At 34.9% G+C, this 14,395-nt stretch overlaps 1 protein-coding gene and 2 long non-coding RNA genes across 3 annotated transcripts in view; 2 read left to right on the forward strand and 1 right to left on the reverse strand.

Annotated features, from left to right (window-relative positions):
• The window catches only part of LOC129443123 (cAMP-dependent protein kinase catalytic subunit beta), a 35,003-nt gene extending 31,001 nt beyond the window's left edge, over positions 1-4,002 (reverse strand). The window contains exon 1 of the mRNA XM_073864366.1: positions 3,651-4,002. Coding sequence (XP_073720467.1) covers positions 3,651-3,696 — 46 coding nt within the window. The 5' untranslated portion in view covers positions 3,697-4,002. The remainder of the gene's footprint in view (positions 1-3,650) is intronic.
• A 6,304-nt stretch (positions 4,003-10,306) lies between these two features.
• On the forward strand, positions 10,307-12,155 carry LOC141362415 (uncharacterized). The gene is made up of 3 exons (XR_012368233.1): positions 10,307-11,109; positions 11,829-11,923; positions 12,073-12,155. It is a non-coding gene; the product is annotated as an uncharacterized lncRNA (long non-coding RNA).
• Positions 12,156-12,172: 17 nt separating this feature from the next.
• On the forward strand, positions 12,173-13,895 carry LOC129442072 (uncharacterized). The gene is made up of 3 exons (XR_012368234.1): positions 12,173-12,378; positions 12,531-12,578; positions 12,668-13,895. It is a non-coding gene; the product is annotated as an uncharacterized lncRNA (long non-coding RNA).
• Positions 13,896-14,395: the final 500 nt, after the last annotated feature.

The following is a 14,395-nucleotide window of genomic DNA, read 5'->3' on the forward strand; positions in this document are numbered from 1 at the left end:
AAAACTCGCCATGTTAATTAATCAGGAGCTTGCTCTAGTAGTGATGTGATTACAGGAAGCGAGTGGAGTCGCAGAAGCCCCTCCCACGACGTGAATTTCAGCGTGAATGTCTCCATAACTACAATTTTACATGCGGCTTTCACGTGAGAATAAAGTGAGTACACTCAAAATGTTCAAGCGTCCAACTACTCGTGGTAGACGCAAATTTGACGTCTCAAACGCGTCTGGTGTGAACCAGACGTGAAGGTAATAAATATTAATAATTATTAATAATTTTACGTGAAGGTAATAAAAACTAGGGATGCACTAAAGGAAAATTCTTGGCCGAAGCCGAATAAAATTAAAAACTCAGCCGAAGACCGAATACCTGAACAATTTTTTTATTTTTCATTTTCCTAATTCTTTTGCCAATTATCTCACCATCGCACAAGTTACATTTTCAGAGTGTCCTTTTTACTAAATTTAAGCACAAGCAAAGGGAAAGAGTGAGAGACAGACAGCGGCAAGATTGACAGGAGATAACAGAGGAAAAAGCGCTCAACAAAGCAACTTGCATTGCATTACAAGGTGAAATGCTTTTGTGAAACGTACCCCTGAAGAAGATTATTCCCATCACAGTCCACAATGCATTTGGACATCTATCGCATTTAGCAGTGCATGCAGGTTAAATATTTGTCGTACTCAAACTAATATGCCTGCAGTTGATTGCATCAAGCCTTTCAAATCTACTAATGACTCTTATCCTCTGAAGAAGGTCTGACGACAAGCTGTTCACGTCAATGACCAATGCTGTGTGTATCTAGCCTGAGAAAGCTCTTTGTGCTACTGAGATTACAGGTTGACTAGGTTAGCGCATATGTCAATATGCGAGTAGTGCTGAGGAAAGAAATCACTCAACTCTGTTGTCTTGCAAGGGAATCAATTTCTTGACCATATTCATATACCATTAAGACCCACATGCACTTACAAAAAATTGTTTAAAAGGTTTAAAAAGTGCAGCAATTCAACAGCAAAAGCCTACAATACTACAATACGTTAGATTAGTTATCACAGTTATGAATTATCACAGGACAGACCAAAATGTTTGTGTTGAAAAAAAATGGCCAAAAATTATAATTTCTGTTACACTTGCCTCACAAAAAAATTATCATTGTCAAAGACTACATTTACATGTACACCAAAAAATGCACCAAATATTTCCAATAATCAGAGTGAGGACTCCCAGTAAGATGTTTATATGACAGGAGCTAACCATTTCACTCATGATAACATGCAGTTTTTTTCTGATTTTTCGCTAATTATTGTGGATATTATTCACTCATAGCCCAATGAAGAGCACAAATGATGAACTCACACATACAGTCCACTTTTTAGTTTACTTACGTTGAATGATAAACATGTTCCTATTAATGCATTTCGATATTTGGTGCCATGACGAATGTTACACATGCGAGAACCCATGACGTTTTGGTGTCAATTTAAACTAAATAGGGGAACACTATTTAGTTAATAATGGTATAAATTTTAAGTTCTTTCCACACACATAACTATATGGGGTGCACCGATATATCGGCCGATGATGCTTGCTATGCTTCTCAAAGAATTATGGTGAAATGCCGCTACATCCAAAAGCCAGAGGGCGCTCTCGTGCATAAACTCAATATGCGCTGCAGATAAAGAACCATACACACTATGACACGCAGCTCCAGGATATGGCTTAAGGATATATTTATATTGCTGTTCTTCAAACATTTTCAGGTATTTTCAAAGAATATGTATAATGATTATGTCTGACGAGTGTTGCTTTTTTAAAAACATTTTATAAACGACTCAAACAACAGTGATTTCAAATCGATAAGGACTTACTGATCAAAAGCCGTAGTACATGAAATAGCTGTGAATAATATCGGCTGTGCGATTTAGAAGAGCTACCGGCCACATATTATTAGTGTATACCGGCATTTATCGGTGCACACCTAATTTATTTTTATCAAATTTGCAAGTCGTTTGGACTATCTTATTATGACGATTTGCCACTTTTGGTCTCTATGAACACATCTAAAAAGATAAAGGCTGTGTAAATATAAATTCTCCATTTAAAACATGTCAAACTGGGACTACCAATTGGTTTGTTTGTTTTTTAGAAAGCTGCAGATTATTTGCTTTTGGGTGGCATCAACTTAGCTCTCTTAGTAGCTGGACACGTAAATTTACCGTCATCAATATTAATATCTCTATAAACAAAATAAGAAGCGGAAAGCTTTGATTATTTCATACACGTTTGAGTACAAACCATGAAGGGACATGAAACACACTGAAGTGCTTTATCCTAAATGTATGGAAGAACTTAAAGGGGTCATATCATGAAAATCTGACTTTTTTCATGTTTATGTGATATAACTGGGTCCCCAGTGCTTTTATCAACCTAGAAAATGTGAAAAAGATCAACCCAGTAACTTTTGGTAAAACATTTTATGCAAGCATGTAAAAAATGAAGTCATTCAGATTTCGCCTGCTTTGTGACGCAAGTACAATAATAACGCCCCTTAATCTGCACTATCCAACCACGGCACTGCCCTTTAGTGCACAAAGAAAGAAAATAAAAACAAATAATTGACAGCACAATTGAGTTTCAATTTCAACAAACCACCATCATTGATCAGTGTTTGCGTTTCATCAGCTCATTTGAATTTTAAAGGACACACCCATTTTTGTTCACACCTACAAAGTGGCATTTTTAACATGCTATAATAAATTATATATGGGGTATTTTGAGCTATAACTTCGCATACGTACTTTAGGGACACCAAAGAATTATGTTACATCTTTAAAAAAATCTCATAACATGACCCCTTTAAGTAAGCTCTTAACGCGTTAATGTAAAAAATACCAAACCAGTCACAAGCGTTTCCAATTTAAGTAGCTTCGTGTTGTTTACTGATGTCAACAGGCCTGACCTGACAACTAATGCTCATTTTATACACCCTTCAAACACTGCTTTACAGCAAAACACAACTAAATTAACCACATAAAATGCATACTGTTTACATGGCAGATTAACCAATTTAAACTTAAAAATAAAAAAACACGTGTGAACGATAAGAGATCTTGTTTGTCTGAGTGTTTCTTCTGATAAAAGCTGAGCATCACGACCATCTGTCCGGGCCCACCTAGCAGATAGCTTACTAGCCGCTAACCTTTGGGCTTTATCGCATACTATAAACAGAGGTCACAAAATACAAACAGTTTTTACACGGCCCATTTACTGCAATTTAACGACTCGTATATATAATAATATCACTTTTGTGTACTAAACATAAATACCACTAACTGCATTAGGCCTTTGGTTAAGCTAGTTTTACTCACTCAAGGGTTTCCAGATGACAAGCAACTACAGCAGTGGGTTTTAAATACTAAAACTCTCGTGATTATTATGATTAACACAAGATAAACATCTCTCGTTACCGTGCAGTTGTGTTTTAAAAGCGCATTTGCATTACAGACGTTTGCATTATCCAAACTCACTAACCCAAACTCACATTATCCCTAGCTAACAAGTCCAACAAATATTAACCCGCCACTATGAATCTGAAAGTGATCTTGTTTAAAAGTTGAACAATAAAATGTTATTAACACTGATGATCGCTTACCGCTCTCCAGCTCATTGCCTTTCTTGGCGGTAGCGGCGTTTCCCATCGTGCGCGAGACACGGGCGACTCTCTGGCGGGAGCGCGGACGAGACGAAAGCGAGTGCTCGGAGGACGCTTCCCTGCACGCGACACCTCGGCCCGTGTCTTTATGTCAATACTTTTCACGGACGGCAGTCTGCAGAAAGACAATCCTGCAGCAGGACAGTCTGATCCCACGGCAGCGCTTCCCCTTCCGTGCCGCAGATGGCAACCTCTCGTCTCCGCCACAGCGATCGCGGGGAGACTCCTGACTTTCTTGCAGGGTTTCTTGAACACTGATCAGAGATCAGTCTTCGGTCTTCTTCTCCTGCAGCGGAAACATGAAAGCGAGTGCAACCGCAAAAGAGCTCGTGCCGCCACCTGCTGGACGTACACCCAATCTTCTGTTTTTGGCTAGAAGGGATACAGTTACGGCCTAAATCTCGCGAGATGTTGGGTTTAGGGTTAGGATTTTAATGAAAACAGCATTCAGCGAATATAGCGCCCAATGACTAGTTTCTGTCAGTCTTTGGTGTCTGAAGGGATAAAGCTGTCATTTATCGGATTTTGATAGATGACAAATTGTGTTGCCACTGTGTCTTGGAACAAAAATGATAGCGTCCACCTGTGTGTCTGAAGCTCATTGATGCCAGAGGGTAGAAGAGACTGTCGCTCATTATTCACAGTGACCCGACCACATGGCCACAGTGTGACAAATTACCAGCAGCTACTGTACAACAGTGGTGACCAGCCAGGTCCCCATGCTAATTGGATGGCAACGCCAATAATGCATGAAATGGGCCCAAGATCATTGTGATTCCTGGTGCATCACATTGATGGCCAAGGAGGAATACGGCAATTACCCTCAGAGGACATGGCAGCTGAATGAACTGTTGGGCAGATACGGGCTGGCAATGTTTTTTTGGGACAGTTATCACACCCATTATCACAACTGCACCATCTCGGACAGCTTTAGGTATCTGAAAACCGTTGATGATTAAGTGCACCCATTCATGGCAACTGTGTTCCCTGCCAGTGATGGCCATTACCAAGAGGAGAATGCGCCATGCCACACTGCCAGAATCAGCAAGGAGTGGTTCAAAGGACACAATGGTGAATTTCTGTTGGCCACTTGGCCTCCAAATTCACATAATTAAACATTTGGAAAAACTTGTATAGAAACACTTGACTGAAATGTTAACAATGATCTTAAAATCATTTGATCTAAATATGTTTGATTAGATGCTTAAACATTTCAGTATATTTCAAAAACAAAAATATACCTGTGCCAAACAGATTCATTTCTGTTATTAGAAAACAAAAAAAATGTAATTTAAATAAATAAATACATAAATTGATGACTTTTGACTGAATTTTGAAGAAACAGCAGCCAATAAGAGTCCAGATTAAATGTGAACTTCTTTAATATTCTTCCAAATTCATCCAGCTTCTTGATAAAATGACAAGTTTTGATTTATTTTGGATTCTTTAAGTCACAACATAATTCCCACAGTAACATTTGTGTTATGCTATAGTTTGGACAAATGTATTATTATTCTGTAATGTTGAAAAAACTATAGCCTACATAAAGTACAAAGAATTGTTTCGAAACCGGTAGTTGTATTTTCATGATATATATTTAATACATTTAATGAATATATATTATACAGCTTTAATGAATGAATACCTAAAATGTGTTTTTGTCTCTTATATCTTAAGAATCAGTAACATAAAGTTTTATTTACTAAATACACTGTTGTATATAGCAGATAGAGAACCAGCGAACTCCAAATAGTGCCATCTTGTGGTTCAAACTTAGATTACTGTTTCAGAGGACAAAGTCAGTTGATTTTACATAAACCAGTTATGCTGAACATGCATGATTCTTCTAACAAAAGAGAAAAGATGACCTGGATATATATATGTATATATGAAAAGTTTTGATGTGGTTTTATTAAGATACATGACAAAAAGTGTTCTGGAGGTATGAAAGTAAATGTCTTCATTATATGTTGATTTCTGAGATGGGTGTGTAAAGCACATGTCAGCAACTCCTGATAGCTGGGATGGAAAACAAATGTACTGACAAAAAATATAACTAATATATATCTAACTAATATATACTAATATATATAGATATAGGTAGATATCTATGGTAATACATATTAGGAACTTTCTTTAAAATATTGTTCCAGTGACAACTTTTGTACTTTTATTTCTGAGAGTGTATGGGGTATGAAATTATATATTGGGGTATAATTTTGCAAAGATGGCATTGATGATTTCAATTTAAATGAAGCAAATAGCGTGCCCATTAATTTATTATATAGCCTACTATAAAACACATACAAAACTTAGCACGATTTCTTACCAAAAAAGTATGAATATTCCAGATGCACCGAGGTCAACCGATTGATTTATATGAGACAATATGCAAAAGCGATCGCTATATGCTGTAAATCTTAGATCTGGTGCTTCACAATGTCATAGAAGAACCATTTTTGGATGTATGCTTTCTAAAAAAAAAAAAATCTTTCTGTTACACAAAAGAGTCTTTCAAGTGAATAAAAGAGCACATATTTTATTGCTAAAAAAACAACGTTATTTTGTGTATTTTGTATAATACAGTGTGTCAAAAAACACATTATTTTCCACATACCATACATTTTTGTAGATCCAGATTTTACTCTTTTCCTGAAATGCACGGATTTGTAAAGCTCTGTGTCCCTGATTGGTCAGCTAATCTGTATGTTGTGATTGGTCTGAATATCTCAGATGTCAGCCAGAAACGTGACGCTCCTTACCATGTTTGAAAGATTCACTCACAATGCAATGCTAACTGGAGTTAACTTACAGGCTGTGAGTCAAAGCGAGAGGAATTATGATAATGTCGGTCTGTACTACATCACCAATCCCAGGAAGTAAACTGTTGCCTACAATCCGTGTGTTTGTTGAAGTTCAAGAAAAAAAATTTACGTTGGAGACTATAACTTGCGTCATCGTTTACATTTGCATATCTTTAATATGTACTTATACACACCAAAGTAAAAGCAAAATCATGAATCGACCCTTTAAATAAAAAGAAAGAAATGGTTATTTTAAGACTTAACTTAACTTTGACTGAAAGTGGCATCACTGTGAAGAATCCTTTAGCATCTTTATTTTTAAGAGTTAAAGTTTGGATTAAGAATTTGATAATGAATGATAATAATTCATTGATTATCAACATGCTAAGTGGCTTTTGAGGATCACCTTAAAGAAAGAGTTCAAGTTTAAAAATGAAATTGGCTTTACATCTTGTATGCTGGTGTTATTTTTTTTTTTACTGCAGAACACATACAGATAATGTCTAAATAATCTTCAGCTTTTTCACAACACTGTAAAAAAAATTCCATACACTGTAAAAAATTTCTGTAGAAATTACATTATTACTGGGTATTACTGGCAACTAGCTGCCAGTAACTTACCGAAGATTTTACATTTTGTTATTTACTGGCAACATTTTGTTCAAAGTTAAATGAACATGAAACATTTTTAGACTTGTTGGGTTGCCGGTAACTTACCGTAAATTTACATTTATGTTTTTTACTGGCAACATTTTGTTCAAAGCTAAATGAACATTAAACATTTACAAGTCTTTATCTTTGCAGAGTAAAACTAAAAAAACAGCATCAAGCAAAACATTCTGGGTAACAAAATCTGGAGCAAAAAAAAAAAACAGAAAAAAGGTTGATGATGATTTCTGGTTCCCAGAATGCTTTGCATGAGGCTGTTATTGTATAGTTTTATTCTGTAAAGATAAAGACTTGTTAATATTTCAAATTTATTTAACTTTGTACAAAGTCTTGCCAGTAAATAACATAAATTAAAATTTAGGGTAAATTACCGGCAACCCGGCTGCAATAACATTGTAATTTCTACAGAATTTTTTTTTTACAGTGAACGATTACAAAATAAAACAAAATTATTTAAAAAAATAATGCCCCCATACAAATGTTTCCTATCCCACTTGCCCCTTTCATTTACAATAAACGTTTTCAAGCAACCCCATGTGTTTTAATTCAATAAGAAGGAGAATAAGCAGGTTAAAAATGTTCTTTACCATCAAAGGTAAAAATTGTGCTTGTGTGATATGTTAAAATGTGCAAAACTAAGATAATCAAATCACAAAACAGTAAAATGTATACTATTTTTTTTATAAGTTTATTATCAATCAATATAGCTATTCACATGTAGCATACAACAGCATAATAGTGCTGAAAAACGTTTGGTCTGTGCTTGCAGTTCTTAATATTTAGTCCTAGGTAGAAATGTTTAAATATTATTATCCTACATGTTTATTAAAATACCACCACTCACTTTAGCAGTGCTATATTATTTATGTGAACACATGGTAAATGTATTATTTTCCGTTTTGGTCTTTTCAGAAAAGTATTTGTATCATTGATGTCAGAATTATTCTTAAATGTTTAGATTTGGACCTGTAGATGGCAGCAGTGGACATGGATTTGTTTTTGCCAAACAGATTTTGATGTCCTCCAACATTGTTTCAGCTCCAATGTTATAGACCAGGGGTCTCCACCCGTTTTGTGAGCAAGGGCTACCACAATGGATAAAACAATCTGGAGGGCTACTTTTTTAAAATATAACCTGGTGCCCACGGGCACATGGCGAGCACTGCTATAGACCTTTTTCATGCCTTTTAAAGGAATTGCTTGTTTTTTAAATATAAATATGATATTTAGATTACTTGTTCAATATAAAAGAAATGTTTGGATGTCGTTTAGATGTTTGAGAGCTGTCCTAAATGAGAAGGACACAGTAATGCTGATAAAGGCTTTCATCTGTGGACATATAAGTCCTACTAAGTCATAAATACTGTAGGGCGAGAGAGTTCAAGAAAGGATTTTGTATGAAATTGTACATTCTAGTACACAATTGATCTGTGAATGTGATGTGACAATGACAGGTGGATTTTTTCTTTTCAAAATAAAACAAACTATATTAAAGCCATAATATGTAAGATTTTTGTAATAAAATATCCATAAATGACTTTTTGTGTTACTTTAACTTAACAAATTAAGTTAAACAATTTCAACTTGTCTTACTTATCACAAGTCAAAACTAAGGTTGAGTTGACTCACTGCATGCTGCATTCTTTTTACAGGGCAGCATCTTATGCTGAGGACCAGCAAACCATCATCTCATGCTGGTCCCAGCATGCAAAACTATCACACAAAAATAATGTTTCATTAAAAACAGATGCAGTATTAGATTATAACAATCATTTTTGATTTATATGTTAACAATCACTGACCGGGTTGCATTACATGAATCTGGGCAATTAAACAAACAAAAATCATTGAGCTGATTTACTGTTTCCTACAATTGCGATTTCAATGTAAATAAATTCTGTATGGAGAACAAAAACATTTTGTTTATAGTTATATTATGAGAATCTATGAGAAATGATTAGCAGTCCAGCTGGAAAAGATCTTGAATGGTGATCTGGATTGTGTTCTGTTAATTGGAGATCTCTGTTCAATGAAACAGTGACTTGAACGCAATTAAAATCTCTCTGAAATAAAAGACATGCACAAATAATCCAAAAAATACTACAGCGACTACTCACACATGCAGTACAATTTTTCAAATGTTAAACCTTTCAGAATAAAGATTTAATTATTAAAAAACAAACCCTACAAATTATTTAACAAAGAAGGCTATTTCTATAAGCATGATTGCCTTTTTGAGGAGATGTCACTGGATGGTAATTTGTGTAGTCAACAGCATGTGTAATTGGAAACAGATCTAGTCCACCAAACCCAAACCTACTAACTTATATGCACTTTCGTTATCGTGAGTTATCATGATGCCCTTGCTAAAACTGGATTGTAAGTACTGGAATTAACTTTTTAGTCAGTTTTTATCACCTCTTCTGAATGCCTTAAAGAGATAGCTGTAATGATGTCCGAGACCGGACTCGAGACCGATTTCTGCTTTCTCGGACTCGTCTTGAACTTGTTCCTTCAAAGACTCTGTCTTGACTCGGTCTGAAAATGACATCCCATGGTGCAATGCAAAGATACCGCCATCAGAGCCATTTATTTATCTCTAGAAAAAATGTGGTAGGGTTTTTTTTTAATGATAGTAAAAGCATAGTCCATATTAACCTCTTGAAAAGCACCCCCACTTTGACCCAAACCATGAACTTTGAGTTTCATTTTCCAGGTTTCAAAATTATTTTAAGATAAAAATTAAAAAAGTTAGAGAAGCTGAAGTACATTGTAATATTTTTTTGCATAACATCTTTTAATACTAAAAATCTTAATGATAAATATGTGTATGAAACCTAGAAATGCAATGATCCCAAAGCCACAAGTCTAAAGAAGTTATATTTCACGTTTGAGGTCAATAGGCCCAAAAATTAGGTTCTTGCAAGGGTTTTTGTAAGACTAGTGCCTTTTCTAAGTGCCGGTCAGCCCCAAAATAAAAGTCTTTTGTTTACATGCATACACGTTAGTTCTTATTATTATTTATCCTTATGTAAGCGTATAAAATGACGTTTCCACACAAGGAAATAAAACGTCACACAAAGATCATTGGATTCATTATCTAATTGGCTTCGTTCTGTCTACACTCTTAAAATTGATGTGTTAAAATTTTACACAAAATATGTGTAAAAGGATTCCAACACATTTTTGTGTTAGAACTGACACATAATGTGTAAATATTATGCTTAACTGCTTACACAATGAATGTGTAAAACACGTTTACCAGTAAACCATAAAATAAAATGCATAATTATTGTAATTTAATGATGATTTATATTTAAACGAAGTAACAAAATAAAATATATCTACTGTTAACCAAAATATATCTACTGTTAACCACTACTACCACATAACAGCCAGAGGGGATTTTGATAAGGACTTGCCGAGATCAAGCTGCGTTGGGCGGGGTACATTAGCGCTGAGTATCCGGTGGTTGTATGGATCAGAACTCCGAAAGAGTCGGAGCAGATTTTTTAATAAACGCTATCTTTATTAACCGACCGCACATTTGATCTTTTTATACATACATTCTCGCCTAAATAGCTTTTGAATTTACATTTTGTGACACAATAAGAGTAATATTTCAAACATTATGCAGGCGTTCTCTTCCATTGGTGGCTGTTGTAAGTTCACACGAGTCAGCTGATGACGTTTCACTTGGACAGACAACCACGCATTGTTGTATATTTTTTTGCGTGTGTTATTATTATTTTATTATTATGAAATTCGTGAACATTATTATTGCGCCTTGGCAGTCTATTTTGTATTTGTTTTATTGAGGAGAAAAAAACAGACAAGAACGCATATTGTGTTGCGCCTGCGCTGTGACGTTCTTTTTTCAACCGCATTTCCAGTCAAGAGGTCAAGAATGTTCCTGTCTGCATCAGGTAAGAAATTAAATAAAAAATTACCGTTATAATATGATATCTATTTTTCATATAGTGTAAGAAACTTTAGCATCAATTGTGCAGGAGACTGTTCATTTAAACTTTATTGTGGTAACGTTAAATGCTCGCTCGTTTTGCAAAGTTACGTTTGGAGATTCATGATAGCAGTCATTGTTTAATGAAAGGCACATTGGACTACGGGTTAGTAAGTATGTGTGACACTTACAGCACTTTAACGTAAATCTTTAACACAGTGTCCTAAATAGATGTGACACGCGGTAACGGGTTTCTTTTCAGTTTATGTCCTGACGTTAATAGGACGGGATATTATAAATTATGCCTTTCTATTATCGCGACGCCTCGTCGCGTTTGGTTAAGCACATGGTGGAACAGTATGCACGTCACTGTACCTAACGTACTGTACACCTGTGAGCGGCATGACGAGACAAAAGACGGTAAAACTCATTATTATTCGGTGATGCTGTAACATACTGGACGCACCGCCACATTTTATAATAATGTTTTTTATTTTCGTGTCGCGCCCTCGCGTTCAACATAACGTAGTAGTGGTCTAAATGTAAGGAGTCAAACTTTACGAACCTTTCACTGCTTGCAGTAAGGCTGAAGTGCTAGGGGTAGTGAATTAAATGGGTGTAGTCTTGTGCTACTAAATGTAAATCACAGTTCTTGTGTCAATGTTTGTTTGTAATCTTTTTCAGCTAGCTATCCATCTGAAAAAGAAAAGCTGGAACTCGCAAAGGAGATTGTGTTGTTGGATTATGGTCTCATTTGGTCAAAATGAGGGACATGTACTGTAAGGATGCTTTTACATACTTCATTAATGTGTATGAAATTACTTACTTGACAATGTGTATAAAAACTGTACTTGACTCTAACTTAGTGCTATTTTTGCATTGATCATGATAGGAGCTTTTTTCTTTTTTTTGATGGGCCATCACACAGTGGATTTATAAAAATGAGACTACAGAACATCAGACGGAAGCTTCAATGGAGTTGATGTGAGAGGACATCATCAATAAAGAATGGATACAGGTAATGACAAAATCACCAACTGTTGGTGAAATCTTTAAGGAATATCCCCAATGTCTGGACATGCCAGTCTTTGTAATAAACTTAACTGCAGATAACTTTACACAAAGTGTTTCATCATTTCAATATTAATATTTCTTATTAAATTTACTGAAGGTGGACATCGAGTTTTCCAGACTTACCGATAGGAAAGAAGACATGTTTATCAGGAAATTGGAGGTGACAATTATTGAGAAACTCAGGGAAATAGCATCTTTAGAGAAGAAATGTAATGTAAGATATTTAATGTAAGATATAAAAGTAATCCTTTTTAAATAATTTTTTCTCATAATTTATATTTTGCATGTGACCTGCATGTTTACCACACCCAGATCTATTGCTGTGTGAATTCTGCTGTCTCAGACTGGGACTTGGTGGCGGTAAGCTTTGTGACTAAAAACTTTATATAAAATAAGTAATTTTCATGCAACAACATTTTCTAATGATGTATATTGTTTCATTTCTGTAGGCTGGTACCAGCATGACCTCTTTGCTTACTAAATGATGAAAAGGTGTCTAAAATCAGCTCAGCCACAGTTGGTTTCCAGCGGTTCTTCAGGACATGAATTCGCAATGAATGATTCTCTTGCCTTTCTACTTGATGTTTACAATCTGACCTGTGCGGTAGACAGACTTTTCAAATTTACTAGCTAAGTAACCTTAAGTATCCCTGCCAACTGTCTTCAGTTTTTTTTTTGGTATGAATATGATCTACCCTTGTCCCAGTCCTCTTGCAAACAATCCAAGGCAATGGAGTTTCAAAATGGACCGCAAAATTGCAGTCTGTTTTAACCAATGCATGCACTGTGTGGCGGTTTCCCGGACAGGGATTAGACTAGTCCTAGACTAAAACATTTTTAAGAGCTGTCCAAACTGAAAACAACTTGCACTGACATATCTTAAAATACACCAGTGTCCTTTGTTTTGCCTCAAAATGCACACAGGTAATGTTTTTAGTAAGGCATGTTTGTTAAAACCAGATATATTTCCTAATTAATCTAAGGCCTAGTCCTGGATTAAGATTATCCCTGTCCGGGAAACCACCCCTAAATATTTTGTGATGGAAATTTCTTTGAATACACTTGTCAAGTTCATTTGAAGTATTTTTCTTAATGTAAAATAACGTGTTAATGTTTCAGGACAAGGTAAGAATTTTTGATAACTTGCATGTTGAAAACGATTTCAGACATTGTTTCAACATGTTTAACACATGTGCTTTTAAATTCAATGAATTATTTTATAAATGGTGTTTTTTATGTATAAATGTAATGTATGTTTGAAGTGATTATACTTGCACTTAAATTTATTTAAATTAGCATACATCTTGCAACATACAGTACTAGCATATTTTCATGCTAGCATTAATTGTCAAATATTTATTATTTTACAAATAAATCGTTTGTGAACAATATTTAATAGTTGTCTGCTTGATTTCATTATTTAAAGTTTACAAATCGTATGTTTTTTTTCTCTTTTATATTAAAACTAAACAATTACTGGGTAACACACAGTTGTGTTAAATTAATAGAAAGTTACACATTAATGTGTTTACTGAAGCAACACATTTTTTGTGTTGCATTTTATAACACATATTCTGTGTTAAATTTAACTCAACATGTGTTGTCCCTGCGCACACTCAGAACATGTGTAAAAAATAACACATGTTGTGTTGTTTTTAACACATTTGTTTTAAGAGTGTATCAATATTTTCCACAAAGTCATTGAAGGAACAAGCGAGCTAGACGTCATGATATTTGACAGCACTGTTTGGATATTATACTCCCGCCTACTTTTAGAAACAATGTTTGACCGCAGTTTTGAACGCGAGTGTAATCTCATATACAAGTGTTACGATGTAAATATTTCTCAGATTGTATATTATATTCTATTACAAGACGTTCATGTGAAATCTGATGTAAACAATGGACAATATATCTACATTTCACGGATTATATGCATTTGTGGACAAAAATGGTCATTGGATGTATTTTATTGGAGAGTTTTTATGGGTTATTTATAAATCTGAAACAGACTGGATTCGATTCACAATCGTTATGTTAACACAAAGGTAAGGAGTCCCGTTTATATTTTGCATGTTGTCATCTTCTGGACTAACAAAATACTATATTTATGATGCTAGAGCATCTGTATCTCAAAACAGAGAGCATACACTGATGCTAAACCCGTAGACCTTTTT

This window comes from Misgurnus anguillicaudatus, unplaced genomic scaffold (assembly GCF_027580225.2).
Source record: "Misgurnus anguillicaudatus unplaced genomic scaffold, ASM2758022v2 HiC_scaffold_26, whole genome shotgun sequence".
NCBI classification, from domain to species: domain Eukaryota; kingdom Metazoa; phylum Chordata; class Actinopteri; order Cypriniformes; family Cobitidae; genus Misgurnus; species Misgurnus anguillicaudatus.